Source organism: Myotis nattereri (genome assembly GCF_964212035.1).
Source record: "Myotis nattereri genome assembly, chromosome: 2".
NCBI lineage: Eukaryota > Metazoa > Chordata > Mammalia > Chiroptera > Vespertilionidae > Myotis > Myotis nattereri.
The window spans coordinates 164,220,551-164,247,912 of NC_138076.1; the positions used below are offsets into that span (position 1 = coordinate 164,220,551).

General features: G+C 46.6%; 1 protein-coding gene across 2 annotated transcripts; it reads left to right on the plus strand.

The window, feature by feature from the left end:
* Window positions 1-409: 409 nt before the first annotated feature.
* LOC308512657 (keratin, type II cytoskeletal 5-like) lies at window positions 410-22,016 on the plus strand (the record flags this gene model as incomplete). Of its 2 annotated transcripts, XM_081082255.1 has the most annotated exons (18): window positions 410-985; window positions 1,553-1,767; window positions 2,517-2,577; window positions 2,688-2,783; window positions 3,348-3,512; window positions 3,879-4,004; window positions 4,269-4,489; window positions 5,256-5,290; window positions 5,792-5,971; window positions 16,899-17,158; window positions 18,309-18,523; window positions 18,856-18,916; window positions 19,073-19,168; window positions 19,293-19,457; window positions 19,940-20,065; window positions 20,871-21,091; window positions 21,634-21,668; window positions 21,781-22,016. In XM_081082255.1, 18 exons carry the CDS (start codon window positions 410-412, stop codon window positions 22,014-22,016), a joined length of 3,090 nt encoding a protein of 1,029 aa, XP_080938381.1. The 2 variants fall into 2 exon arrangements, with proteins under 2 accessions (XP_080938381.1, XP_080938382.1); XM_081082256.1 differs by lacking the exons at window positions 16,899-17,158; window positions 18,309-18,523; window positions 18,856-18,916; ... (4 more) ...; window positions 21,634-21,668; window positions 21,781-22,016 and having other exon boundaries at window positions 5,792-5,839; window positions 5,939-6,114.
* Between the last annotated feature and the right edge of the window lie 5,346 nt (window positions 22,017-27,362).

Consider the following 27,362-nt stretch of genomic DNA (forward strand, 5'->3'; position numbering starts at 1 on the left):
GGATCCCTCGGGACATTGGCCAAGTGCCCCCTCGCTTCCTGGCATCCATCTTGGGCTGTTCCCAGCCCTGGGCCCCCAAGGGGAAGTGCGACTTGCTGCCAAGGCATCAGTGCTGCAAGGCAGGGTTATTCCTAACTGAGCGGAGCCTGCCAGGAAGGCAGCGTTTGCTCCCCGCACCATGTGCAGGTGTGACGGTGAGCTCACAGCTGCCCCCCCCCCCCCAGGCGTGCCCAGCCCACTTAATCATTTCACAGCTCAACAACTGTCCCGCCCAGCCCTGTTCTAGTATAAAAGGGAGAGTGCAAGTCCGGGTAACAGAGCCACCTCTGCATCCTGCTGAGCTCTATTCTCTCCAGCACATCCCAACTTCTAGTGCTCTATCCTCTTGCTCCTCCAGGAACAAGCCATCATGTCTCGCCAGTCAAGTGTGTCCTTACGGAGTGGGGGAAGCCGCAGCTTCAGTGCCGCCTCTGCCATCACCCCGTCTGTCTCTCGCACCAGTTTCACCTCTGTGTCTCGATCCGGGGGTGGTAGTGGTGGTGGCGGTGGCTTTGGCAGGGTCAGCATCCGGGGTGCTGGTGGAGCAGGAGGCTATGGCAGCCGGAGCCTGTACAATCTGGGGGGCTCCAAGAGGATCCCCATGAGCATTGGTAGCTATAGAACCCTACCTAGAATTAGTGGACAAGGCTATGGCTTTGGAAGTGGAGCCGGGAGCGGATTTGGTTTTGGCGGTGGTGCTGGTAGTGGCTTTGGGTTCGGTGGAGGTGGTGGCTATCCGATCATAGGAGGCATAGGCTTTGGAAGTGGTGCTGGTGGCCCTGGCTTCCCCGTCTGTCCTCCTGGAGGCATCCAAGAGGTCACTATCAACCAGAGTCTCCTGACTCCCCTTAACCTACAAATCGACCCCACTATTCAGCGAGTGCGGACTGAGGAGCGGGAGCAGATCAAGACCCTTAACAACAAGTTTGCCTCCTTCATCGACAAGGTAGGACCCAATCCTTTGTGAAAAACCGCTATGAGTGTGGAGCAAATACCAAAGAAAGTAGGAAGAGGAACATCTTCTGACTTTGTGCAAATACCCTCCTAGTTTGCAGTGAATGTGTTTCTGTCCCAGAGTTGTGGCTCACTTTCCCAACTAGACTGGCAGCTTGGAAGACAGGGTCTTAGTTCTTCCCGTTTAATTACCCCATATGGGCTCCTTGATTACTATTGGGCAAAGAAAGGAATTCTGTGCTTCATGGAATGGGGCTGCTTGCGTAGGAAGGTGGATGAGTTCATCGAGCAGTAGCCTGAGTGCCTTCACAGCCACCACTGCACTGGGCCCCACTCTGCCCAGCCGTGCCCAGTGCTATCTGTGCCCTGGATAAGTGCTCTGTCTCCCCAGGAGAGTGAGGTTAGGTGCTTCACTCTGTGCCTCCCCGCTTAGGGTCCAGCGCCAGGGACGGCACATGGGAAAGGTTTAGGAGGAGAGTATGAGCAGGGAGAGAAGCTGGCGATGGTCACTGAGACATGAAATCCAGGTTTCTCCATCTTTAGACTCTGTGCCTTCCAGGTGCGCTTTCTGGAGCAGCAGAACAAGGTCCTGGACACCAAGTGGACCCTGCTGCAGGAGCAGGGCACCAAGACCGTGAGGCAGAACCTGGAGCCTTTGTTTGAGCAGTACATCAACAACCTCAGGAGACAGCTGGATGGTGTCCTGGGGGAGAGGGGCCGCCTGGACTCAGAGCTGAGGAACATGCAGGACTTGGTGGAGGACTTCAAGAACAAGTGAGATGGGGTGGAGTGGAGACCAATGTCTTCTTGGCACCAGATGAACTTGATAACCAGATTACTGCTTATGCCTCCCCACGGGCTAGACACATATGCCTTCCATGGACACCTGAAGTACTGAAATAAAATCCAGGTCCATGTCTAGAAAGTTCCAGCCCCAAGCTCAGTCCCTATGCAAGGCACTTAGCCACTGGCCAGAGCAACAAGCTTGATGACCCTGGGGAAATAGCAAGCAGTGTAATTTCTGCTCTTTGGGGCTTTCCTCCCCAGTATACTCAGAGTGCACACTATGGGCTGTGTGATGGATTCCCTCCAACACGAGAACTGATGACATAACTCACCTTCATGGCTCCAGTAATTTTTTTAGACCCCCATGCTGCTAGTTGTTTGTTTTTGTTGTTTTAAGACTGTGAAAGCTGAAAAAAGAATTAGGGAAATTGACTAGATGTGGAGTTGGGAAGAAACAGCACAGGTTTCTATAGGCATATTCTTCAAGCAACTGAATTACAGCGATAATAGAATGACTCTCTGATGGGCAGTTAAAAAGGAAACAGGACCCTAATGAGTAAGGACCTTTCCCAAAGGGTCACACTACCAGTGCCCCCTCCCTCCCTGCTTTCATGATGGGAGGAGAGCGGCCCCTTTCCAGTGGGAAAGCAGACTCACAGGTGACTTTCTGCAATAAAGACCCTAGGCTTCACCTGCCCCTCATCTCCTAATAAGCCTTCCTATTCCTTTACCCCCAGGTATGAAGATGAAATCAACAAGCGCACCACTGCTGAGAATGAGTTTGTGATGCTGAAAAAGGTGCGTGGGTACAAGAGAACCTGTTGCCTGTGGCTATGCTCTCTTAGGATGGCGTTAATTTAAGTCAGGGTGGAAATTGGGTGTAGTGCCAACCATCCCTGTATCTCTAGGATGTGGACGCCGCCTACATGAGCAAGGTGGAGCTGGAGGCCAAGGTCGATGCACTGATGGATGAGATCAACTTCTTGAAGATGTTCTTTGAGGCGGTAAGAAATGCCCCCTACTCAGGTCCCAAAGAGATGGTCACTGGATCATCACCAGGAATTAGGGTATCCAGATGAAGTGAGTTTCAGTGGCTCCAAAGCTGTGGACACACCCTTGTTCTTCCTATCCCGTTAGCACTACTCACCCTATTACTTATAAAGCCAATCCTTAAAAAAACAAAGTCACATTTAAAGCAAATCCTTCAGCCATCATTTTGCCGAGTGAGGTCTAGAGTGAGTTATAGGCACAGTACACCAAACCTCCCCTCTCTAGCTTGTTCCAGTGTAACAGACCAGTCAACTAGATTCTTTTAAAATATGACCAACTTGGGTCATAACTCACATCTGAGATGTTACACAGTAGGCATTTCTTGGAGGTTCAGAGTGCTTAAAGTTTTTTTAAAAAAATAGATTTAATGATGATTTGGATTATTAACATAACTAAATGTTTGATGTAGGTGGTTATTATTTTTTCTCAAGTTAACATACCACAATGAGTGGAATATTTTAATGGACCTGGCATAAAATAACACAGATTCAGATGACTAACTTCAAGTCTCCTTGCAGGAGCTGTCCCAGATGCACACGCACATCTCAGACACATCTGTGGTGCTGTCCATGGACAACAACCGCTCCCTGGACCTGGACAGCATCATCGCCGAGGTCAAAGCCCAATATGAGGACATTGCTAACCGAAGCCGGACAGAAGCTGAGTCCTGGTACCAGACCAAGGTGAGTGCTATGGTGAATGAGTCAGGGGATGGACTCGTGTCTGGGATTCCAGGCCACAACAGAATGCTAAGGTCTCCTGAGACCTGTTGAAAACTCTTGGGTTGAGTTATGAGAACAGTCATGTATGCCTTTGCCACAAAAATTTAAGAACCTTAAGGAGACTCTCACACCAGTGTCTCCAAGAGAGCAAAAGCACTAAAGAGGAAATTATCTAAGACCAGGTCCACCTGGATAAAGTCGAAACTAGCCCCAGGCCTCAGATAACTCCACCGCTTACCACCTCTTGGTAGCTCCTGCCCATGAACGTTGGGAAAGTGTTTCCATCCTCATATAAATGGAACTTTCCCTCTTTTCTGGTGGCACCAGTACGAGGAGCTGCAACGGACAGCTGGTCAGCATGGAGATGATCTCCGCAGCACCAAGCATGAGATCTCCGAGATGAACCGCATGATCCAGAGGCTGAGAGCGGAGATCGATAACGTTAAGAAGCAGGTAAGGAGAAGTCAAAAGAAGGCAATGAGGAGGCCTGAGCTCTGAAAGGGAGACCCATTTTGCTTGTTTTAAACACACACACACACACACACACACACACACACACACACACACACAGAGCTGGAACAAGAACCAGCGTTTCAATGTTCCCCCATCTACAATGACCAGGATAAATGTACTGACTTCTCTCTGGAAACTCAGAAAGAGACACCACAGGCCCAGCTCACTACTAAAGTGTCCACTTTTCTTCCCTTCCCTGAGTAGTGCGCCAACCTGCAGAATGCCATCGCTGAAGCTGAGCAGCGTGGGGAGATGGCCCTCAAGGACGCCAGGAACAAGCTGGCTGAACTGGAGGACGCCCTGCAGAAAGCCAAGCAGGACATGGCCCGGCTGCTGCGAGACTACCAGGAGCTCATGAACACCAAGCTGGCCCTGGACGTGGAGATTGCCACCTACAGGAAGCTGCTCGAGGGCGAGGAGTGCAGGTGGGCAACGTAGGGCTGACATCACAAGCCCGGGATGGCCTCACATTTGATAAGTGGAGCTTCTTCTCCACTACAGCATGTAAAACACATGCACAGTGAGCACTTCTTGTGCATGATAATTATCCATCATTAATCTCGATCCAATCTGACACCTGGGCACACAGCTGACCTATACAAAAGCGTCCCAATTCACTTTTCTAAACCGATTCCCACCACCAGTATTTTCAGATGCTGCCCCTCCTTCAAACAATTAAGCAACTTAATCAATGTCTTCCCCATTTTTCAAGTACCTCTTCCTTCAGGAAGCCTTTCATGATCCCTCCAGCTAAGCTAAATTCACCTGCCTTTGGATTCTCAAGCTACTCTGTTTTCTTCAATCTTCTAACACTGCCCTCTGCCTACTTTCTGTTAGAAGTGTTTCTGTCCATGCCAAGTCCTCTCACAGAATGTAAGTTCCCGCAAGGCAAAAACTGCTTCATACATTTTCATAGTTCCCACAGTCTCTTAGTTCTCATATAATGGGTGGAGGAGAACGTGAATTATAATTTTCCCTTTGATAACCTGGTTCTAGGCCAGGTCCTCTTCTTTGGGAAGTCCCTTCAGCGAGCTATATTTTTGTCTAAACTTAAGCAGGGTGTGGGTGGTTTTTCTTTATTTTGTATGTTTTTGGCATTTTTTTTGTTCATAGGGCTGGCAACTTTAAACATGACTATGGGTATTGTCTTTGGAGGAGTTTTTAATTCTCATTTCAATTGTTTCCTTTCAGACTGAGTGGCGAAGGAGTTGGACCAGTCAACATCTGTAAGTAACTTTAAACAAATATTAACAACGATAATAATATGCAGTGTTTGGTGCCAACTCAGAATCTTGCTATTTCTAGATTCCAGATACTCCCTATTCCAATAATTGGTTATTTCATACACTTAGTGGAGGGTACAGGATACACTTAGAGATTTGAAACAACGTAGCTTATGTTTTATCTTTTAAAGGGTAGGACTGTATCTTACACATCTTGTACTCTGCCCCCCTGCCATGGTCCCCCCTTTTCCACCCCTCCTCCCCCCTCCCCCCTTCTCCACCCCTCCTACCCCCTCCCCCTGAGTTTAGCACCATCCCTTGCCTACTATGTTCACCAACTTCCTGTTACGGACCTTAAGTAAATGAGTTAGTTCTCCTGGGCCTCATTTGCTATGCTGTAAAGGGGCCAGCTACAGTGCTTATACTAGCAGGATCAAATAATTTGGACTTGAAGGATCAATCTGGCAGACTGGTCTCACCAAGTTCTCCTTCCTTTCTCCACAGCTGTCGTCACCAGCAATGTCTCCTCTGCCTACGGAGGTGGCTCTGGAGGTGGCTATGGAGGTGGCTCTGGAGGTGGCTATGGAGGTGGCTATGGAGGTGGCGCTGGCTTGGGCAGCGGCCTTGGTTTTGGCAGCAGCTTTGGTGGAGGTTCTGGTGGAATTTTTGGTGGAGGTGGGGGAAGTGGCTACACTGTGATCCCTGGCATGGGGATTGGCTTTGGCAGCAGCGGCAGTGGAGGAGGCAGCGGCAGTGGAGGAGGCAGCGCCTCCAGCGTTAAATTTGTCTCCACCACCTCCTCTTCCCGGAAGAGCTTCAAGAGTTAAGAGCCTGCTTATTGCAAGTCACTGCCACGCAGGGCAGCAACCGGCCCCTGGCAACTGCCCCTTCTAGGTAGTTGCTAAGCTAAGATTTCTCTTTTGCTGACGTGTAGTTCAGAACAAGCCTATGGCAGGACCACAGTCTTTGGTTCCCGAAATGGCCCAATCTCCTAGATCCTATATTCTTCAAATCAGCCTTTTGTGGTCCTTGATGAGAGAAAAATCCAAAGTTTTCCAGTATCTAAATCATCAAAACAGAGACCCCACCCCAATCCAAAATTTAGTTCTGGTTCTGACTGCCTTCAGAGTGTGTTCAATAAAATGCTTTTATAATATAAATTGCTGTGCGGAATTATTTTTTCAGTCTACAATCAGCCTAAAGACTTCCTGAGGGTCACTCTGTCCAGGTGTGGCTGGTCCCTTTGATGATTCACAGGTAGAATTGGGTGTGGCCATCCTGAGTGGTCCAGAAACTCCAGGAGGCATGAGAGGAGGTTGCTAACGCTTCTAGAATGAAGGACTCTCTGGAGGGGATGAATGGGAGTGTCCATTGTATTGCAATTTGGACAGACTGTAGAGTTGATAAGAAACAGCTATTGATCTTTTCAGTACCCACAATGTTAGAGCAGGCCCAACATCTTTTAGGCCTTTTTGGGTTCTGAAGAAAACATATTCCTTTTATAAATTTTACTTAAGCCGATTTATGCTGTTACTTGAATGTATATTACTCTTGTAATACTAGGAAAGCTTTCTGAAGAGAGCAAGCTGGTCCAAATATACCGTGAAAGAGCAGGGAAGGAGACTAGAGTGGAATTTTTATGGTGGCTGGGGTGGGGCCAGGTTTGAAGTTCCCACCAGTCACAAAGAAGGGATTACTCAGGCTTTCTTATTGGTTTTCTCAGATGTTGGTAGAAGAGGGAGAGGGAGGAGTGGAGCTTAGAAGCCCTCAAATGTCAAACATTATTACAGTAAGGCTAGTTTGACATTTTCAAAAAATAATGTAATGCACAACTTTAACAGAATAAAAGAAATCAAATTGTCATCTCTCTCCCAAACCAGACAACATGCATTATCCTTAATAGTGAATGATCAAGTTTCTCATTGACATCAGTAAGGAAGCAAAGATGACTATAATCACCACAATTATTCAGCATTACAGTGGATATTATAGCCAGTGAAATAAGACAAGACAAAGAAGTACACATCTTAAGAATTAGAAAGAAATAAGCAAATTATAGTTATTCACTAATGGCATAATTATGTATAGGAAATAAAAAGTTCTCCAAACTATTACAATTAGTAAGTGAATTCATCAAGGTCACTAGGAAACCAATACAAAAAACTATGTTATTTCTTCATACTAGCAAGAAACAATTAGGAAATAAAATTTAAGGTACCATTTCCAGTAGCATCAAAAATATCTAATATCTGTCCCACATGAGTGGCTCAGTTGGTTGAGCATTGTCCTGTGCACTGAAAGGTCGCTGGTTCAATTCCCCATTAAGGCACTTTCAGAAGACAACTGATCAATGTTTCTTTCTCACATTGATGTTTCTCTCTCTCTCTCTTTCTCCCTCTCCCTTTCTCTTTAAAATCAATAAAAAATATTTTTAAAAAATCTTATACCTAGAAATAAATGTAGCCAAAGACATATATAGAAAACTACAAAAGCTTATTGAAAATGACTAAAGAAAAATTAAAAACACACACACACAAACAGAGGTATATGCCACCTGTGTGAATTGGAAAACGTAATTTGTAAACATGTCAGTTTTCCCCAATTGAACTATGGACTCAAAGCAATTTCAATCAAATATCAGCCAGTATTTTATAAAAATTGATATGCCTGTTCTAAAATTTATATGGAAATAAAAAGCTCTAAAACAGTCAAAACAATCTTGAGAAAGAAGAACAAAGTTCTTATAGTTCCAGATACTGAGACTTTTTATAAAGATACAGTAATTAGAAAATGTGGTATTGAGGAAATGACTGAAAAATGGGCCAATGGGACAATATATAGAATCTTCCCTGCAAAAGACACTGTCAAAAGAATAAGAAGTCAGGCTACAGACTGGGAGAAAATATTTGCAAATGACAGATGCAATAAAAAGGCTGTTACAGGGAATATAAAGAATATTTAAAACCCAACAATAAGAAAACTTAACAACCCAATTAGAAAATAGGCCGAACACTACATACACTTGTCCAAAGAAGATACACAGATGGCAAGTAAGCACATGAAAAGATGGTCCACATCATAAGTCATCAGGGACATGCAGGTTTAAACAGCAAGAGAGCATTACATACCTATTAGAAAGCTGAAGATCCAAAACTGACAACAGTAAATGCTGACAAGGATGTCAAGCAAGAGCTCTCATTCATTGCAGGTGGGAATGCAAAATGGTACAGCCACGCTGATGACAGTTTGGCAGTTTCTTACAAAACTCTTACCATACAATTCAACAATTACCCTATCTAATAAAGGGAATATGCTAATTGACTGTTAGGCCCTCAAATATGGTGGTGCCCCCAGCCACAAGATGGCTGGCAGGGGAGGGTGGTTGGGGGCAATCAGGCTGGGAGGAGAGCAGTTAGGCATCGATCAGGCAGGCAGGGGAGTGGTTGGGGGGCAATCAGGCAGTCAGGCAGGTGAGTGGTTGGGAGCCAGCAGTCCTGGATTGTGAGAGGGATCCCATATTGGAGAGGGTGCAGGCTGGGCTGAGGGACACCCTCCCCCCCAGTGCACAAATTTCATGTACCGGGCCTCTAGTGTTTCTTAATATTTACTCAAATGAGCTGAAAACTTATCCTATATAATAAAAGGGTAATATGCAAATTGGCCCTAATGGTGGAATGACCAGAAACAACTGCTCGCTATGACATGCATTGACCACCAGAGGGAAGACGCTCAATGTAGGAGCTGCCCCCTGGTGGTCAGTGCGCTTCCACAGAAGGAGTGCTGCTCAGCCAGAAGCTGGCTTATGGCTGGCCAAAGCAGTGGTGGTGGCGGCAGCACTAGCCATTAGTCGGACATCCCCTGAGAGCTCCAGGCTGCCAGAGGGATGTCTGACTGCCAGCTTAGGCCCAATCCCCCAGGGAGCGGGCCTAAGCTGGCAGGTGGATATCCCCCAAGGGATCCTGGACTGCCAGAGGATGCAGGCTGGGCTGAGGGACCCTCCCCCCCACCCCCACAGTGCACGAATTTTGTGCATCAGGCCTCTAGTATATATACAAAAACCTACACACGATGTTTATAGCAGCACTAGAGGCCTGGTGTATGAATTCATGCACCAGTGGGGCCCCTTGGCCTGGCCTGCAGGATCAGGCTGAAACTGGGTCTCCGACATCCCCCAAGGGGTCCTGAATTGTGAGAAGGTGCAAGAGAGGCCAAGGGACCCCACTGGTGCACGACTGGGGCCAGGGCGAGATGTGGGAGGTTGGCCAGCCAGGGAGGGACTTCAGGTATGCCCCAGGGTGTGTCCAGCTCATCTCACTCAGTCCTGATCAGTTGGACCCCAGCAGCAAGCTAACCTACTGGTCGGAGTGTTTGCCTCCTGGTGGTCAGTGCACGTCATAGCGAGTGGTTGAGTGACCTTAGCATATCATTAGCATATTATGCTTTGATTGGTTGAACAGCCAACTGGATGATCGGACACTTAGCATATTAGGCTTTTATTATATAGGATGGATTCATCAATTGTTACAAATGTACACTCTGCTATGGGAGTGGATAGTGGGGGAGGCTATTGTGTGAGTGGAGAGGGGGTATATGGGAACTCTCCGGTCTCTATACTTTCTGCTCAATTTTCCTGTGAACCTACACAGCTCTAAAAATTAAACTCTATTATTAAAAATAGTACAACCATTTGAAACACTAATAAACATTTACGTGTGTGTGTGTGTGTGTGTGTGTGTGTGTGTGTGGTGTGTGCCTGTGGCTGGGCTGACCATACATTTACTCTTGATGCAGCAATTCTATTCCTAGGTATTTACTTGCACGAAATGAAAGCATGCATCCACAAAAATGTTCACAATATGTTCAGAACTGTTTCATATAAGGTAACTCTAAACTGGGAATATCTTAGGAATCCACCAGTCTGAATGGGTAAATAAACTATGGTATATTCATACAATGGCATATCACTCAGCAATAAAAAAGAATGAACTGTCAAATATCACAACAATCTGTATGAATCTCAAAAACATTTTTCTGAGCCACAAACACACACACGCACACACACACATGCACACACACACAAAACATTAAAGTATATGCTATATGATTCCACTTACATAAAGTTCTAAAGTAAGTTAATCCAAGAGGGAAAAATGAAAACAATGATTGCTTGGGGCAATGGGATTAAAGGGAAAGGACACAAAGGAATTACCTAGAGTAATGGAAGTGTTCTGTATCCTGATATTGTGTGAGTTATAGAAGTGCATGAATTTGTCAAAATGGATTAAACTCTGCACTTAAGATCTGTAGATCTGTGCATTTCACTGTGTGTACATTATAGATCTAGAAACCAAATTTTTCTAAAAGAAAGAATATTTCATTTTTCAAGTTTCTATAGTAGAAACGGGGAAGAAAGAAGTGAATTGGGAATGGGATCTAGATTGTACCACAGAGTACAAACTTCCCTAGCCATATTGGGTATTCTTCTGCGTCTATTCAAAAAATCCAGACTATTTCCCCAGAAGCAGCTGAGGGAGGTCCAGAGGGAAATCAGAAGGAAGTTAACTTTATTAGATCCCCCTGAGGCCTCCTTTGCAACTTTAATTTCACAGACTTGTGCCAGGTTATCAATGACCTGTTACTAATCCCCACCCTAGGCTAATAGTGACATTATAAAGGATTAACAGATGGAAGTAGCCACTCAATATGAAGGAATCTCAGAGGAAACTGCCTGAGGCACGTTTACTCTCTAGGATATTCATATTCTAAGAATAAGATGATGTTGAGATAACTTACTCCAAATCATCCTGAATTTGAGGGAATCGTGCAGTACATTCACAATTAACCTGAAATAAAGGGACTTTCACCAGAAGGCAAATGTAGTGAGGCATCGTTCCATAGGCTGCTCCCCATTCAATCATTCACATTATTTAAGTCAGGTACTTGTGCATCTCACTAGAGAATTGTTGGAATATGTTTTACCCAACTACACTTTTTAAAATGACATAGTACAATGAGGCGGACCTTCGGTGGTGAGGAGGTAGAAACCAGACGGTCAGAATGGAGGCAAGACTAAGAAGGGAGGCAGGGAATGTGAGGGATGCAGTGGAGAGAAAAAGATACCATTCCACCTGTTATTCTTCTCAGATTTTTATTGGCCCCTCTGGAGCTCTGGTATGGTTCTCTTCAACCCCTGTTCTTGTCAAAGACCTCAAATACATACAGAAGGAGACTCTGGCTCCTCGTTCCCTCATCCATGCCTTTTTGCCCTGCTCATCCTAGGCATGATCTACACTAACCTTGCTTTTCAGCTCATTCTCTTTCCACCCTTGCATCTGCTCTAAAGCACTTCTCTTCACTGCCAACAGCACTTGCCTCTGAGCATCTAAATGCCTCTCTCATATTTACACATGCTCCTCCTCCTCCAACTAGTTTCCCCTCATTGGTTAGGAAAGCCAAGGGTGCCCCCCTTTGTCTGAATATGTCCTTCAGTCCCCAGTCCAATTATGCAGTTACCAGTTACTTAAGCATTCAAGTGTACCGCCTACCCAGTATCAGTATGTACACACCAAGTCAAAAGGAAATGAACACTTTCAAAAAGGTATTACTCAGGAACTAGGTTTTATAGGAATATGTAACAAAAGTAGTTGAATTCAGAGTTTTTTCCATAATTGTATAAATGCTCACGGCACATAATATGCTTTAATCCTGTAGGCTAATAATTATACCCCAGTTCATCCCAGACCCTGTGTTGCATATTGTTGTTGGCGGTTGAAATGGCAACCACAATGCTTTCCACATCTCCTCCAGTCCATGAGGACCAGGTGGGACAAATCTGAGGTTCTTGACTTATCCCCACTAGAAGCCACATGGAATGACATCTGGGGATTTGGGACCACAGTTCCAGAGGCAGGTCAATGCTTTGAATGGATCATTCATCGAGCACTGTGGAAGGTATTCTTTCAATGGCCTCTGGACCTCACAATTGACCTAAAGTGGAGCCCCATCCTGCTTGGAAATGGAGTTGTCAGAAACTTCTAGCAGCTGTGGACAAAGCCCACTCAGGTATCATGTCCAGAGATGTGACCCCATCACTGTGTTCTATGCAAAAAGTGGGTGGACCATGCGAGAAATACAGGAAAATGCTTCAATTTGGTGCATAATGCATGTTCATAAACAGCCTAGTTACTAAGTAATGGACTTTTGGAAGTTTCTATACTTTCTGAACCACTCTATACATCACAGAAGGCTGCCTTTTCTGCTCCAGCATTGGTGCCACTGTCTGTTCTTTATAAACGTGTGGCTGCATGTTCTCTTTCAATGGGTGCTCCCTAGGGACAGGACTGGGTCTGTGGGATTTCCTCTGAACAGCATCATCCTGCGCTGGAGCTTGCAGGAGTAGGCACTTAGTCTTAAGCTTTTGATAGGTGATGACAAAAGCCTATATCCCTCATTCTCATCTGTCAGCTCCACCCAGGGAGGCAGAAAGTCAAGGCAAATCCTCCTGAGGCAGATTTTCCATGAGCTCAGACGTCAGGGGTTCCCTCCTGCCTTCAGCTATGCTGGGGCAAATGCAGTACAGATTAACCCCCGGGCCTTAGACCACAGGCCTTCCTCATTTCCTGGCAATAAGAGACAGCACCGGACTGCAAGGAGGCTCTCCTGAGAGAGAGTAGAGGCTGGGCTCAGCAAGCTGCTGGGGAGGAGGCCAGCTGTCATTGGACTTACTCACACAGCTTGCTTCAGTTTCTCTCACATAGTTGTCTGAACTATCACTCTTTGTTCTAATCTTGTTATGAAGGTCTGGCTTTCCCCACCCTGTTACTCTGGGAAGATATAACTCCTCTAGGCTCTACTATGGAACATGATTCAGGATCAGTGGAGAGATTTCATCTAAAAAGTCAATTCTCTAGCCATCCAGTGTACCCCTCCCCCCTCCCCGCCCCCTACTCCCCACCTATGAACACAACTCACTCCTGGATGCCAAAGCAGAAGGCTGGACTCCAGAGGAGGAAAGAAGTACTGCTTAGCTTGCGGGGGCGGGGGGCGGGGGGTGGATAGGCTGGAGGATGCCTGTCTAAAAGTGAATTAGGAAACACAGAGCATCTCCCCAGACCCAAAGAAAGATATAGAAAATCAAGGGCAAATGAATCAAGTACAAAGTTGACCTTAAGGGTGATGGGACTAGAAAAGAGTAGAATCAGAAATGGATCTGCCACAGGGTCGCTTCTCTCCAGCTCCTCCTTTACTGTCTCAGGAGCCCTCACCATCTCCCATGAGCCCTCTCAAGTGGTCTCACTCATGCTCAGGGTCACTGGAATTGGATTCCAGGGCATCCTTCTCTGGCAGGTGGTAATGGAAAGTTTGAAAAAAAGTATATCGTTATATATAATATACACTGAGTGGCCAGATTATTATGACTGGCCAGATTATTATGACCCCATCAGTATAATGAAGTGGCAAAAATACTTGTATCAGGAAATTGAATGATACTTTATATTGCTGGTGCTGTCTGGTGTGTATGTCAAACTTGGGATTGGGTAATATGTTGAAGTTAAACCATCCTCTGATAAGCTAAATGGTTGAATGTGATGCCCCTGCTGCAATTAAATTACATACTTCATTCAGTGATGAGTCCACCCCCACCCTGGAAATAGATAAAATCAGGACTAAAGGCGGAACTGATCTGGTCACCTGTGCTAGTTGACCGCAGCCTGCCCCTGTGTGCACAGTCCAGAGGACAGATGAGGACCCAGCAAAGGAGCCTGACTCCAGAGGAGGGAAGGAGCAGCCTGCTGAGTTCCCGTCAATGACTCTGATCCTCCCTCCAACTTCCTGCTACTGTTACTTTCCAGCAAGTTGGGCAAGGTGTTGCCTAGGCATCCACCTATGTGTGACTTCTAGGTCCTTACTAATGCTGCTTTTATTTTCTTTCACCCCACCCCCTCATATCATACACTCACACACACACACACACACACACACACACAAGCTACACCTGTGTTCCAGTTCTTGAAGCTTCTGGAGGGTGCCTGAATACACCAAGTCTTTTCCATACTTCCATTATAATAATGATATTAGCTCATCTTCATTGAGAACTTATGTGCAGGCACTGCTAAGGCCTTTACATTAATTATTTCCTATAATCCTCAGAATAATGAGAGATCGGTACAATTCCCACCCCCAGTTGACATCTGTAAAAATGAGTAATTTGCATACAGACACATGAAAGCCTGAGTACTAGGTCTCCAGAGCCCATGCTCTTAACCAGGGCTTAGCAAACATTTTCTTTTTTAAAATAAATTTTTATTGATTTCAGAGAGGAAGGGAGAGGGAGAGATAGAAACATCAATGATGAGAGAAAATCATTGATCGGCTACCTTCTGCACACCCACTACTGAGGATCAAGCCCACAACCCCCTGGGGCATGTGCCCTGACCAGAATCAAACTATAATCTCCTGATCTATAGGTCAACACTCAACCACTGAGCCACACCGACAGGGAGGCAAACTTTTTCTTGAAAGGGTCAACTAGTAAATATTTTAGGCTTTGCAAGTCATATATTCTCTGTTACAACTACCCAACTCTGCCATCATAGTGTGAAAGTAGTCATGGGCATTGACATGGACATAAAACACTGGGCAAATGCATGCTGCTCCCACCTGACTTGCCAAAGCTTCCTACCCCACCTGATATCATCTGTGCCAAGCCTAAAGCCTCAGGCCCGAGAAAAGTAGCATGTATCAGAGCTCAGTGCCATGGGAAGGATCGTTTCTTTCCTAGAACTTGGTGACAGCACATTTCTTGGTCAACCATTGTGCAACCAGGGTGGAGGGAGGGGAGCTTCTTCCGTTGTCTTGAGAAGGTATCTCTTTCCAGCCAGACGCTGAGTTAGCACCTCCTTTGGGTAGGAAATGCCCTGCCCTCCTGGATGCTGTGCCCCTAAAAACATTGGAAAGATGGGACTGCTTATAAAATAGTACCAGGTCCTGTCCTCAGGTCACCCCAATGTGGGAGTTTGTCTTTCGTCCCCTGGTTTCCCATTTAACCAGATGTTCTCATAGAACAACATGCCTACAACTGCTCTCAATGCTCATTGCACTCAGTTTTTAATGTCTGGACTGAAAAAAAAATGAACATCCTCCTCCTCTAAACCAAACACAGCACTCATCCGACAGCCTTCTCTCCTCTGAGAAGATGTGTAGAGATTTAAGATTTCAAGAGCTGAGATTAGAAATATACACTCGAAAGTTACTTATGACAGCATCACACATGTAAGGGCACATTTTTATGATTCACTGCTTCTATATGCCCCTCAACTTTCTCTCCACACCCATTAAGATGTCTGATCCTTGAACCCAAAAAATATCAAAATCTGTGGGAATCAAAATTTAGTGAATTTCTTAATGATTTTTGTCCTACTCATTTTAGATTCTTTAAGTTAAGCTCTAAGTGAACATTCTCAAACAGCAGAGAAATGGTGTCCCATGAATTCCAGTTGGAAAGACAAGCTGACATGATCATCAGTTCAATGGACAAGCACACTTAGGGAGGGAAGTACAGGCGTGGGGAGACACTCAGAGGCAGAGTGGCCTTGGGTGAAGGTTCTTATCCTCTCAGGAAACTAGCAATTGGGAAGTTTATGGAATAGGACAGAGAGCAATTGTGATGGAAAAGCTCAACCCTTTTGTCCTTCTTGCCTTGCAAAGGAAGGTTTCAACCCCAAAGTATCCCCCATTCCCATGACAAGGCCACCAGGAACAACATGTGGCAGCTCCCGAAGAAAGGGCAGGTTCAGACGAGCTGGAAAAAAACACTGCAGGCCACTTCTTGCTCAGGGCATTGAGCAAATACCTGTGAGCCCTCGGAGACAGTCCCACCCTGATGAAAAGGGTGGTGCTGGTAGACCAGAAAACCTGTGTGGGAAGGGGACACAGAGGAGCGGCTGAGTAAGCAGAAGGAAGAGACAATTACACAAATCAGTGCCTTGTCTCCTTTGTGTGCGATCATGACTAACTCATGACTTCAGTGAATTCATATCCAGCCCTATTGTATGGGGATCAAGACAAGGCTGGAGGGCAGGAGAATTTCTCCATGAATAAAGGAAGCCAAATATACAATCTTCATATTTCATACCTTTCTAGGTGCTGGGGGTGACCTCACTATTTGTAAAGCCCAACCCTCCCCAATCTGCAAGCTCACCTTCCAGGACTGAGCCCAGCCCATTTCCACTATATATAAACTGCTGCCGGCAACCTCATCACACACCTGCTGCTCTCAGCTCTACCCTCCAGCCTCTCACGCCTTCTTCAGCCTTCTCATCTTCAGGAACCATGTCGAGCAAATCCACCATCAGGACCCAAAGCAGCAGCCACCGTGGCTTCAGTGCCAGCTCAGCCAGAGTCCCTGGGGTCAGCCGCTCTGGCTTCAGCAGTGTCTCCGTGTGCCGCTCCAGGGGCAGTGGAGGCCTCGGTGGAGTGTGTGGAGGAGCTGGCTTTGGCAGCAGGAGCCTCTATGGCCTGGGGGGCTCCAAGAGGATTTCCATCGGAGGTGGCAGCTGTGCCATCAGTGGAGGATATGGTGGCAGAGTTGGAGGTGGCTTTGGCTTTGGAGGTGGAGCCGGGAGTGGATTTGGTTTTGGCGGTGGATCTGGTGGTGGCTTTGGGCTCGGTGGTGGAGCTGGCTTTGGTGGTGGCTATGGGGGCGCTGGCTTCCCTGTGTGCCCCCCTGGAGGCATCCAAGAGGTCACGATCAACCAGAATCTCCTCACTCCTCTGAACCTGCAAATCGACCCCACCATCCAGCGGGTGAGGACTGAGGAGCGGGAGCAGATCAAGACCCTCAACAACAAGTTCGCCTCCTTCATTGACAAGGTGAGCCAGGAGGACCTGTCCTCCAGTGGGGACTCAGAGTCCCCAAAGTAGAGGACCAACACATGTTCTCTCGGGGGGAGAAGAGGGTGGAGGGGAAAAGGGACTCAGCCTGGCTCCCTCCTGGGATGCCAGATTAGCTCCATGTTGATCACAGGCAAAAGGAGATGGAAACCATTTAGAACTGCTGAATTTCTTAAATGCCTCTCATTCCTGTCCAGGAAAAATTCTCAACTTTTGATACCCATGGAACAAAGGGAAAACAATGAGAAAATGGAAAGAGTTAGCTTTACCTTCTGAAGAATCTAAGACATTAAAAATAAAATTCCAGCCGAAACCGGTTTGGCTCAGTGGATAGAGCATCAGTCTGTGGACTGAAAGGTCCCAGGTTCGATTCCGGTCAAGGGCATGTACCTGGGTTGCGGGCACATCCCCAGTGGGAGATGTGCAAGAGGCAGCTGATCGATGTTTCTCTCTCATCGATGTTTCTAACTCTCTATCTCTCTCCCTTCCTCTCTGTAAAAAATCAATAAAATATATTTTTAAAAAAATAAAAAATAAAAAAAATAAAATTCCAGTGGAAAACTGCTCTAGGGCTCTATGCAAGAGGAAAAAGTGTGACAGGAAAATAAAAATAAATATATTTCTGCATGATTTAGAAAAAAAGACTCAGAAACACTTACATATCCATTGAAATGCTAAATTTGTAGAATTAAGTAGTGACCATTGAGGAAGCTTGTTTTAGAAAAGACTTGTGTACTAAATGGAACTTAGATTGTAATATAATCATAATAAGATTAGAATTTAATAGTCATATTCTAAACACTATATTCCTTTAACTGAGGTATTATCTTTTTAAAAAGCTTTGTGACATATATCTTTTGAAACTAGATGAATGATTGTAATTGTCAAGAGAAAGAAGTAATGTTGGAAGTCACTGATAAGTTTGAATAAATTAAGGGGTGAGAGCACCTCAGTGCCCATGGGAAATTTTCAGTGGTGAGATTGATCTGGGGAAAGAAAAGCAGGACTGTCACATACATTTCTGTATGTGCTCTATAGTAGCCCAGCACACAGGTATACTTGGGGACCCAAGCACAAATATCTTTCTTCCATCATTCATCAGGCAAATAACCAACTTGTGTTCCTCCAGGTGCGATTCCTAGAGCAGCAGAACAAGGTTCTGGACACCAAGTGGACCCTGCTGCAGGAGCAGGGCACCAAGACCGTGAGGCAGAACCTGGAGCCTTTGTTTGAGCAGTACATCAACAACCTCAGGAGACAGCTGGACAGTATCCTTGGGGAGAGAGGCCGCCTGGACTCAGAGCTCAGAGGCATGCAGGACATGGTGGAGGACTTCAAGAGCAAGTGAGTTAAGGAGAGATATGGGTTCAGTTGTCTAAAGCACACACTTCAAGACCACTGGGAGTCCAGGTCCAGATGTGGTCATGATCTATCACAAAACATGTCCATGAAAATGAAAATCACAAATGTTGCTTAAGAACAAACCTGAAAGAAAAATGGGCTATATGGGTGGAAAGGGAGAGTAAAAGAGGAAACAATTTAGGGACCACAAAAATCATCTTTGAGGCTTACTGTCAAGAAAGCTGACCTTGGATATATCCATTATGGAAAGTTCTGACCCCAGGCTGCCTTTTCTGTATCATTGTCACCACTGACGTATGCCTTTCTCATTCTAGATATGAAGATGAAATCAACAAGCGCACCGCTGCAGAGAATGAATTTGTGACTCTGAAGAAGGTGAGCTGATTACAACCAAGGGTTCATGTTTCTTTGCAAAAGAAGAAAACTCTGGCGTCCTCCCCACATCTAAGAGGACAAAAATGGGGAGGCTAGAAGGTGGGCAGATGGGGAAGGAGGGCTCAGCTAACCCCATGGTGTTGGCTTATTCCCCAGGATGTGGATGCTGCCTACATGAATAAGGTTGAACTACAAGCCAAGGTAGATGCTCTCATGGATGAGATCAACTTCACCAGAGCCTTCTATGAAGCCGTAAGCATCTCCACCTTCATTTGAATTACTCTAATGGGGCTCTGCAAAAGGGTGGAAGATTTTGGGGTTGGGAAGCCTGTAAACTTTACAGGAGAAAATGATCTGACCATCTTATGTTCTGCAGGAACTGGCTCAGATGCAGACACACATCTCAGACACTTCTGTGGTCCTTTCCATGGACAACAACCGTGACCTGGACCTGGACAGCATCATTGCTGAAGTCAAGGCCCAATATGAGGAGATTGCTCAGAGGAGCCGGACTGAGGCTGAGTCCTGGTACCAGACCAAGGTGAGCTGTGAGTGGGAAGCTGTTGAGTAATTCCTGTGCTCACTCCCTAAACACCAACAAGGTTACCAGTCTCCACAGGGAAAATGCACTTCTAGGAAGCTGAATGTGTACCTTGCACTGATAGAGTATACGGTTACTTTATTTATGTGCAATTCTGGTATGTCAAAGAAACCCAAGCAAGAGGAAAGCTAATGTAGATAAGAACCTAGTGATCATTGCTTTAGTTTCACACTGACGCCGCCTCTCTGAAAACCAGTGCAGGACATTGCTGGTTCTGAAGAGAACTAGAAAGGCAGTGGTTTCATGACAAGGTTGGTCTGAGATGAGTGTAGAGGATCCAATGACCTAGTAACATCAGCATTTCCTAAAATCTTTTTTGAAAAGCAATTGGGTTGAATTTATTAAAAGCCTGACACAGTGTGACAGTCAGTGTTAACATGTGAAAGGCCATATACATCAGCTTCTCTCCCTCTTTGCTACAGTATGAGGAGCTTCAGGTCACAGCTGGCAGACACGGAGATGACCTGCGCAACACCAAGCAGGAGATTGCTGAGATCAACCGCATGATCCAGAGGCTGAGATCTGAGATTGACCATGTCAAGAAACAGGTATGGTGGGGACTAAGGAAAATAAAAGCATCCTTTCCTTGCTAGACCACCACGTGGTCACCAACCATCATTTTTTATTCCTGGGAATTTGGGAGACAATAGGGAGAGGACACCATGCAGTGTCTACCCTGAGTGAGTTCCCACAGGTAGGTGGATAGATCCCAACCCAAGAGCATGATAAAAACAGGTGGACAAAACCAATTTCCCCTGTCAGAGCTGTAAAATATAGTCTAGAAGCATTGAATAGAGATGACATGGGAACAGTTGATTTAGGAATGAACAAAACTGGGAAAGAAAAGGCAGGCCAGGAAGTGAGGAAGATTGGTGCAAATCTGCCCAAGATTCAAGGTCAAAAAAAATGATAGTCAAGCAAGGACACTGAACAAAGACCAGTGTCACCTAAAATTGTGAGGTATAAGAAACCCATCACCTCCATGAGAATGTTTGTGATTTTGTACAAGTTAGTGTGGCTGCTACATGAGAATATTAAAAGCTGTCAAAATTTAAAACAAGTTAGTGGGTACATTTCTTCCTTTGGCCTCTGATCTATATCTGCTGTAGTACCTTCTACCAGTCAGCCCCCACAACCTCATGCAGGGTGGTTAGTACAAAGGGGCACAGGTTTTTTCAGATGACTCATAAACTAGATAAGGTTTGCAGAATGGAAAAAGACTGGATAGAAAGGGTCTGAGCTGCATTTCCATGCTATCAGGGCTCTGGCTCTCTTCCTCACTGGGAAATAGGAACCACAGCTAGTCTCGGGAGGACTAGATTGCAAATTCATTCTGCTTATCTCCCCTTCTAGTGCGCCAACCTGCAGGCCGCCATTGCTGATGCTGAGCAGCGTGGAGAGCTGGCCCTCAAGGATGCCAAGAGTAAGCTGGTTGAGCTGGAAGATGCCCTGCAGAAAGCCAAGCAGGACATGGCCCGGCTCCTGAAGGAGTACCAGGAGCTGATGAATGTCAAGCTGGCCCTGGATGTGGAGATTGCCACCTACAGGAAGCTGCTGGAAGGCGAGGAGTGCAGGTGGGCCACTCACAACCTCCTCTATCATCTGGGTGCTTCTCCATGATGTGCAGCCAGTGAGCCCAAGCTTAAAGCACCCTAGTGATGGCCATAATTACTACTCTCAGAGAACCATGGAAGAGGCAGTTTCCCCGTGGATGGTCCTCACATGGAGGCTTTCGCTGTCAGTGCTGTAAAATATAGTCTAGAACAGGCGTGGGCAAACTATGGCCCGCGGGCCGGATCCGGCCCGTTTGAAATGAATAAAACTAAAAAAGAAAAAAGACCGTACCCTTTTATGTAATGATGTTTACTTTGAATTTATATTAGTTCACACAAACACTCCATCCATGCTTTTGTTCCGGCCCTCCGGTCCAGTTTAAGAACCCATTGTGGCCCTCAAGTAAAAAAGTTTGCCCACCCCTGGTCTAGAAGCATTGAACAGAGATGACATGAGAACAGTTGATGTGGGAACGGAGGAAACTGGGAAAGAAAAGGCAGGCCACACTGGTCCAGTAGTCGTTCTCTGAGGTCTCATCGTCTGTGTGTTTCCTTATTCCTAGGCTGAGTGGGGAAGGTGTTGGACCAGTCAACATCTGTAAGTATCTTTGCTTGCCTCCTTCCCTTACCCTTGTATTCTTCTGACTTGACTCAGGCTGACATAATGAGCTCACTATGTCTGTGTGTTCTTGTCCTCCTCCCCTCCACAGCTGTGGTACAATCCACCGTCTCCAGTGGTTATGGCAGTGCTGGTGGTGTCGGCAGTGGCTTCGGCCTGGGTGGAGGCAGCGGCTACTCCTATGGCAGTGGTCACAGCCTTGGAGGTGGCTTCAGTTCTGGCAGTGGCAGAGGCTTTGGAGGTGGCCTCAGCTCTGCTGGGGGCAGCAGTTCCACCATCAAATACAGCACCACCTCATCCACCACCAGGAAGGGCTACAAGCACTGAGTCCTCCCGTTGGCTCTTGGTCCCACATTGTCTTAGCCCCCCTCGCCAGCCGCATGGCCTTCTCTTCAGTTTGCTTCCTTTCCCCTGCTACTTAATTCTCTTAGTCCTGGAGTTAGAACTGAAGTTGCTAAGTGCCCTCATTTCTCCTCTCTTCACATACCTGTTCCATTTGAACTTCATTTGCTCACCATCAGAAGGTCACTGGTTGGGTTGGACTCTAGACTCTAGAACAGAGCAATGTCTTGCTTTCTACTGGCCCAGGAATTCCCCATGTTCCACACAGTGGTCATGAAAGCATAAGTCACTAGTTCTATCATGTATAGTCTATCCCTGCTATGTTTCCTCTGGTATTGCTCCCTTGTATTGCTAAATAAAGCAGATGTGTATTATAATGCATGTTTTATATTGCCTTGATTTGTTACCAATGGATTTTGAGCTTTTTAATCTGACAAATTCCTTTTCATGAATGAGGAGACTCCCAATCCCCATGTGCCTCACTCCCCTTCTTTAGATAACTTCAATAAACAGCCCTTTGGAAACCTCATGTTCAAAATTCCTCCCAAATTAGATTCCATGTAATGTTTGGCAGGTGGAGTTTTAGGGATCATTGTTGTTAAGTCTGTTTTTACTGCACATTTCAGATACTAGCAGCTTCACTTCTCTGACCTGGCGTCTAAGCTTCCACCTCTTTCTGCCCCAGTATTTGCTCATATGCCCAGAGAAACATATTACTGTCCAATTAGAGCAAAAGAACATTGACAATAGAATAAGATATTTAATTTATACTTACAATTGTCTTCATGACCAATAAATGTATCTGATAAGATATATATCAAGAAACATTAAGCCTGAGTAAAGTAGGTTGCCCACTCCTGACTGGTATTACATGTCTGGAGATATATCCTGAGAAAGTGGTTCAAATTCAGAAAGTTGTACACCATAGATGTGAATCCCAATAGTCTTCACAACAGAAAAAAGTGTAAACACTAGAGCTGATCTAATTAAGGTTTCCATGATTCACTAGCAACTCAGATGCTGATTTCTTGAAGTATAAAGGCAAAACAAGAATAATTCCCACCTGCTTATACTGTAAACCTGTCACAGAGGCTCTAGGAAGTCGAAGTCCTTGTTGCTCCAAAAAGGGTCCTGCAAATCTCTCAGGTATGCCCTGACCTGCTTTGACTTCTGTGAGTAAGTATGGAAAACTCAGACACAGCGTAACAGTGGTCTGTCAGCTTTTGCTTCCCGAGGGCAGTCATTGTCTCCAGTTCGTTATTATTTTTGTATTGTTTTGTTTGTTGTGAGGTTTTTTTTTTGTTTTTTTCCCCCCCTAATCCCCAGGTTCTCACACCACAAGAGAAATTTTCTTGACTTAGCTAATTTATAGAGGGTGTTTCTGGATCCTGCTCTGTCAGAATCTTGCTGTGCTCACCTCTAACCATTCCTCCAGCAACATGGGGACCCTCTCATTTTGGCATCTCTTCAGTTTCTGCCCAGAATTTCCCCAACAGCAGATGTATGATGACTGGCTTCCAAAGTCTAGGCCTACTCACCACACTTTTTATTGTGTATCCACAAAGAATAATGGAAATAAAATAACTAACAAGGCAAATTATCTAGCATATAGAAATACACAAAAGAGGCTTAAAAATAGTATATATATGTAATATACATATATTTAAATTAAAATCTTACGTGTGTGGATATTAAAACTATAATAAAGGAAAATTATAAACAACTATGGGACAAATCGATAATTTATATAAAATAGGCCATATTTTTGAAAGGTACAAAACTTGCACAAGGAGAAATAGATTATCAGAATAGTCCTATATCTATTAGAGAAATTGAATAAATAATATATAACCTTCCATAAAAGAAAGCACCAAGCCAGATATTTTCACTGGTTTCAAACATTTAAAAAAGAAATGGTCCCAAATTTTGACAATCTCTTCTAGGAAAGAGAAGCAGAAGGAGCACTTTCTAACTCATTCTATGAGGCTAGCATTACTTTAATACCAAAACTAGATAAAGAGATTTCAAGAAAGGAAAACTACAGCTCAATACCTCTTATGGACATAGACATGAAAATGCCCAACAAAATATATATTATCAATTAAATCCTACAATGTATAAAAAGAAGTATACACCACAACCAAGTGAGGTTTATTTCAGATATGCAAGTCTGATTCAACATTCAAATCAACCAGTATAATCCACCATAGCAAAAGGCTAAAGAAGAAAAATCATCTGATTGTATTAATAAATGCAGGAAAGGTATATGACAAAATCCAACATCATTAATGATTTTTAAAAATCTCAGCAAACAAGGAATAGAAGGCAACTTTCTCATCTTAATAAAGAACACACACTTTCTAGTGAGGACTTCCTCCTTCTCTTCTGAGATTGAGAACAAGGCAAGTATGTGTTCTCTATCCACTTTTATTCAACACTAGAGGCCCAGTGCATGAAATTTGTGCATGGGTAGGATCCCTAGGCCTGGCCAGCTATCAGGGCCAATTGGAACCTTCCAGCTGCTGGCTGGGGCCTTTCTTCATTCTGCACTACCCCCCTGGTGGTCAGCGCACATCATAGTGAGTGATTGAACTCCCGGTCTCCCAGTCAAACTCCTGAGGGGACACTTTGCATATTAGCCTTATATAGAGAGAGAGATTGTACTGGATGTTCTAACTAGTACAATAATATGAGAGAAAAAAATAAATATCGTACAGATTAGAAATGAAGAAATAAACCTGTCTTTATTATCAAATGATATGATAGCCTGTGGAGAAAATCTAGAAAACATTATCAAAAACTGCCTGGAACTAATAAGCCAGTACAGTAGTCCCCCCCCCCCCCCGCCCCGCCCCCCCCTCCCCATTAACAGGAATAAGTTCTAAGACCTTAAGTGGATGTCTGAAACCATAGAGAGTACCAAACCCCATATATTATCCTATCTAATAAAAGAGAAACATGGTAATTAGCGTACATCCGCTACCCTTCCCATTGGCTAATCAGTGAGATATGCAAATTAACTGCCAGCCAAGGTGGCAGCCAGGCAGCTTGAAACTAATATGAGGCTTGCTTGCTTCAGTGACGGAGGAAACCAACGTTCCCCTCCTGCCTTGCCGGCCTCTGAGCTTGCAGTTTGAAACATTGTTACAAATATAGAAGCTAATCAAAACCCCAGAAACCTGCTTTCAGCCCGCCGGGATCTCAGAGCTGGAGTTGATACAGAGTTTTAATTATAGAACCCAAACAAACCAGATACCTGCTTTCAGCAGCAGAGGCCTCAGAGCTGGAGCCAGACCTAAAGCTGGCCCAGAATAATAAAAAAAAAAGGAGCAGTTGGGAGCTTCAGTCACCCGCCAGCCTGAAAACAGCCCTCAGCCCTCACCCAGACTGGCCAGGCACCCCAGTGGGGACCCCCACCCCGAAGGGTGTGTGACCAGCTGCAAACAGCCATCATCCCCTCACCCAGGCTGGCCAGGAACCCCAGTGGGGACCCCCACCCTGAAGGGTGTGACCAGCTGCAAACAGCCATCATCCCCTCACCCAGGCTGGCCAGGCACCACAGTGGGGACCCCCACCTTGATCCAGGACACCCTTTAGGGCAAACCAGCCGGCCCCCACCGTGCACCAGGCCTCTATCCTATATAGTAAAAAGGTAATATGCCTCTCAGCACCAGGATCAGCGGAGCCGCGAGGCCTCCCAGCACCAGAGTCAGCGGTGCTGAGAGGCCTCCCAGCACCGGGATCAGTGTGACAGGGGGCAGCGCCCAAACCCCCTGATCGCCCTGCAGCTCTGTGTGTGACAGGGGACGGGGCCACAACCTCCCTATCCGCCCTGCTCTGTTCATAACAGGGGAAGGCACCCCAACCCCCTGATCACCTCTGCTCTGTGCTTGATAGGGGGGAGCTCCCCAACCCCCTGATCACCCTGAGGTTCTGTGTGTGACAGGGTGCGGCGCCCCAACCCCCCCACCCCCAACGGGCCCTGCTCTGTGTGTGAAGGAGTACAGCCATAACCTCCCCATTGGCTCTGCCCTGAGTGTGAGAGTGGCGGCGCCCCAACCCCCTGATCAGCCCTTCTCTGTGGGTGATAAAGGGCAGCGCTCCAACCCCCCCTCCACAGGCCCTGCTCTGTGTGTGATGGGGTAGAGCCATAACCTCCCCATCGGCCCTGCCCTGAGTGTGACAGTGGCGGCGCCCCAACCCCCTGATCCGCCCTGCTCTGTGGGTGATAGAGGGTGGCGCCCCAACCCCCTGATCGTCCCTGCTCTGTGCGTGACAGGGTACGGAGCCCCCACCCCCCTGATGGGCCCTGCTTTGTGAGTGACAGGGGGCAGTGTCCCAACCCCCTGATTGGCCCTGTTCTGTGCGTGACAGGGGGTGGCACCGCAACCTCCCCATCGACCCTGCCTTGAGTGTGACAGGAGGCGGTGCCCCAACCCCCCAATCGGCCCTACCCTGAGCGTGACTGAGGGTGGCATCACAACCTCCTGATCCGCCCTGCTCTGTGCATGACAGGGGGTGGCGCCCCCAACTCCCCAATTGGCCCTGCTCTGAGCCCGACCAGGGGCTGCACCTAGGGATTGGGCCTGCCCTCTGCCACCCAGGAGCAGGCCTAAGCCAGCAGGTCGTTATCTCCCAAGGGGTCCCAGACTGCGAGAGGGCACAGGCCGGGCTGAGGGACCCTCCCCCCATCCTGAGTGCACAAATTTTTGTGCACCGGGCCTCTAATATATTTGTGCACTCAGGATGGGGGGAGGGTCCCTCAGCCCGGCCTGTGCCCTCTCGCAGTCTGGGACCCCTCAGGGGATGACCACCTGCTGGCTTAGGCCTGCTCCCCAGGGTATTGGGCCTAAGCTGTCAATCAGACATCCCCCTGGCAGCCCGGCAGCCCTCGGGGGATGTCCACTTGCCAGCAGGGAGCAGACCTAAGCTGCAGTCGGACATCCTTAGTGCTGCTGAGGAGGCAGGAGCGGCTCCCACCACCACCGCTGTACTGGCAACTATCAGCCTAGCTTGTGGCTGAGCAGAGCTCCCCCATGTGGGAGCACACTGACCACCAGAGGGCAGCTCCTGCATTGAGCGTTTACCTCCTGGTGGTCAGTGTGTGTCATAGTGACCAGTCATTCCAAGTCTTTCTGCTGTTAGGGTCAGTTTGCATATTACCCTTTTACTATATAGGATAGAGGTCTGGTGCATGGGTGGAGGCCGGCTGGTTTGCCTGGAACGGTGTGCCAGATCAGGGTGGGTATCCTGCATGGGTGCCTGGCCAGCCTGGGTGAGGGGCTGATGGCTGTTTTCAGGCTGGCCACACCCCCTTTAGGGTGGGGGTCC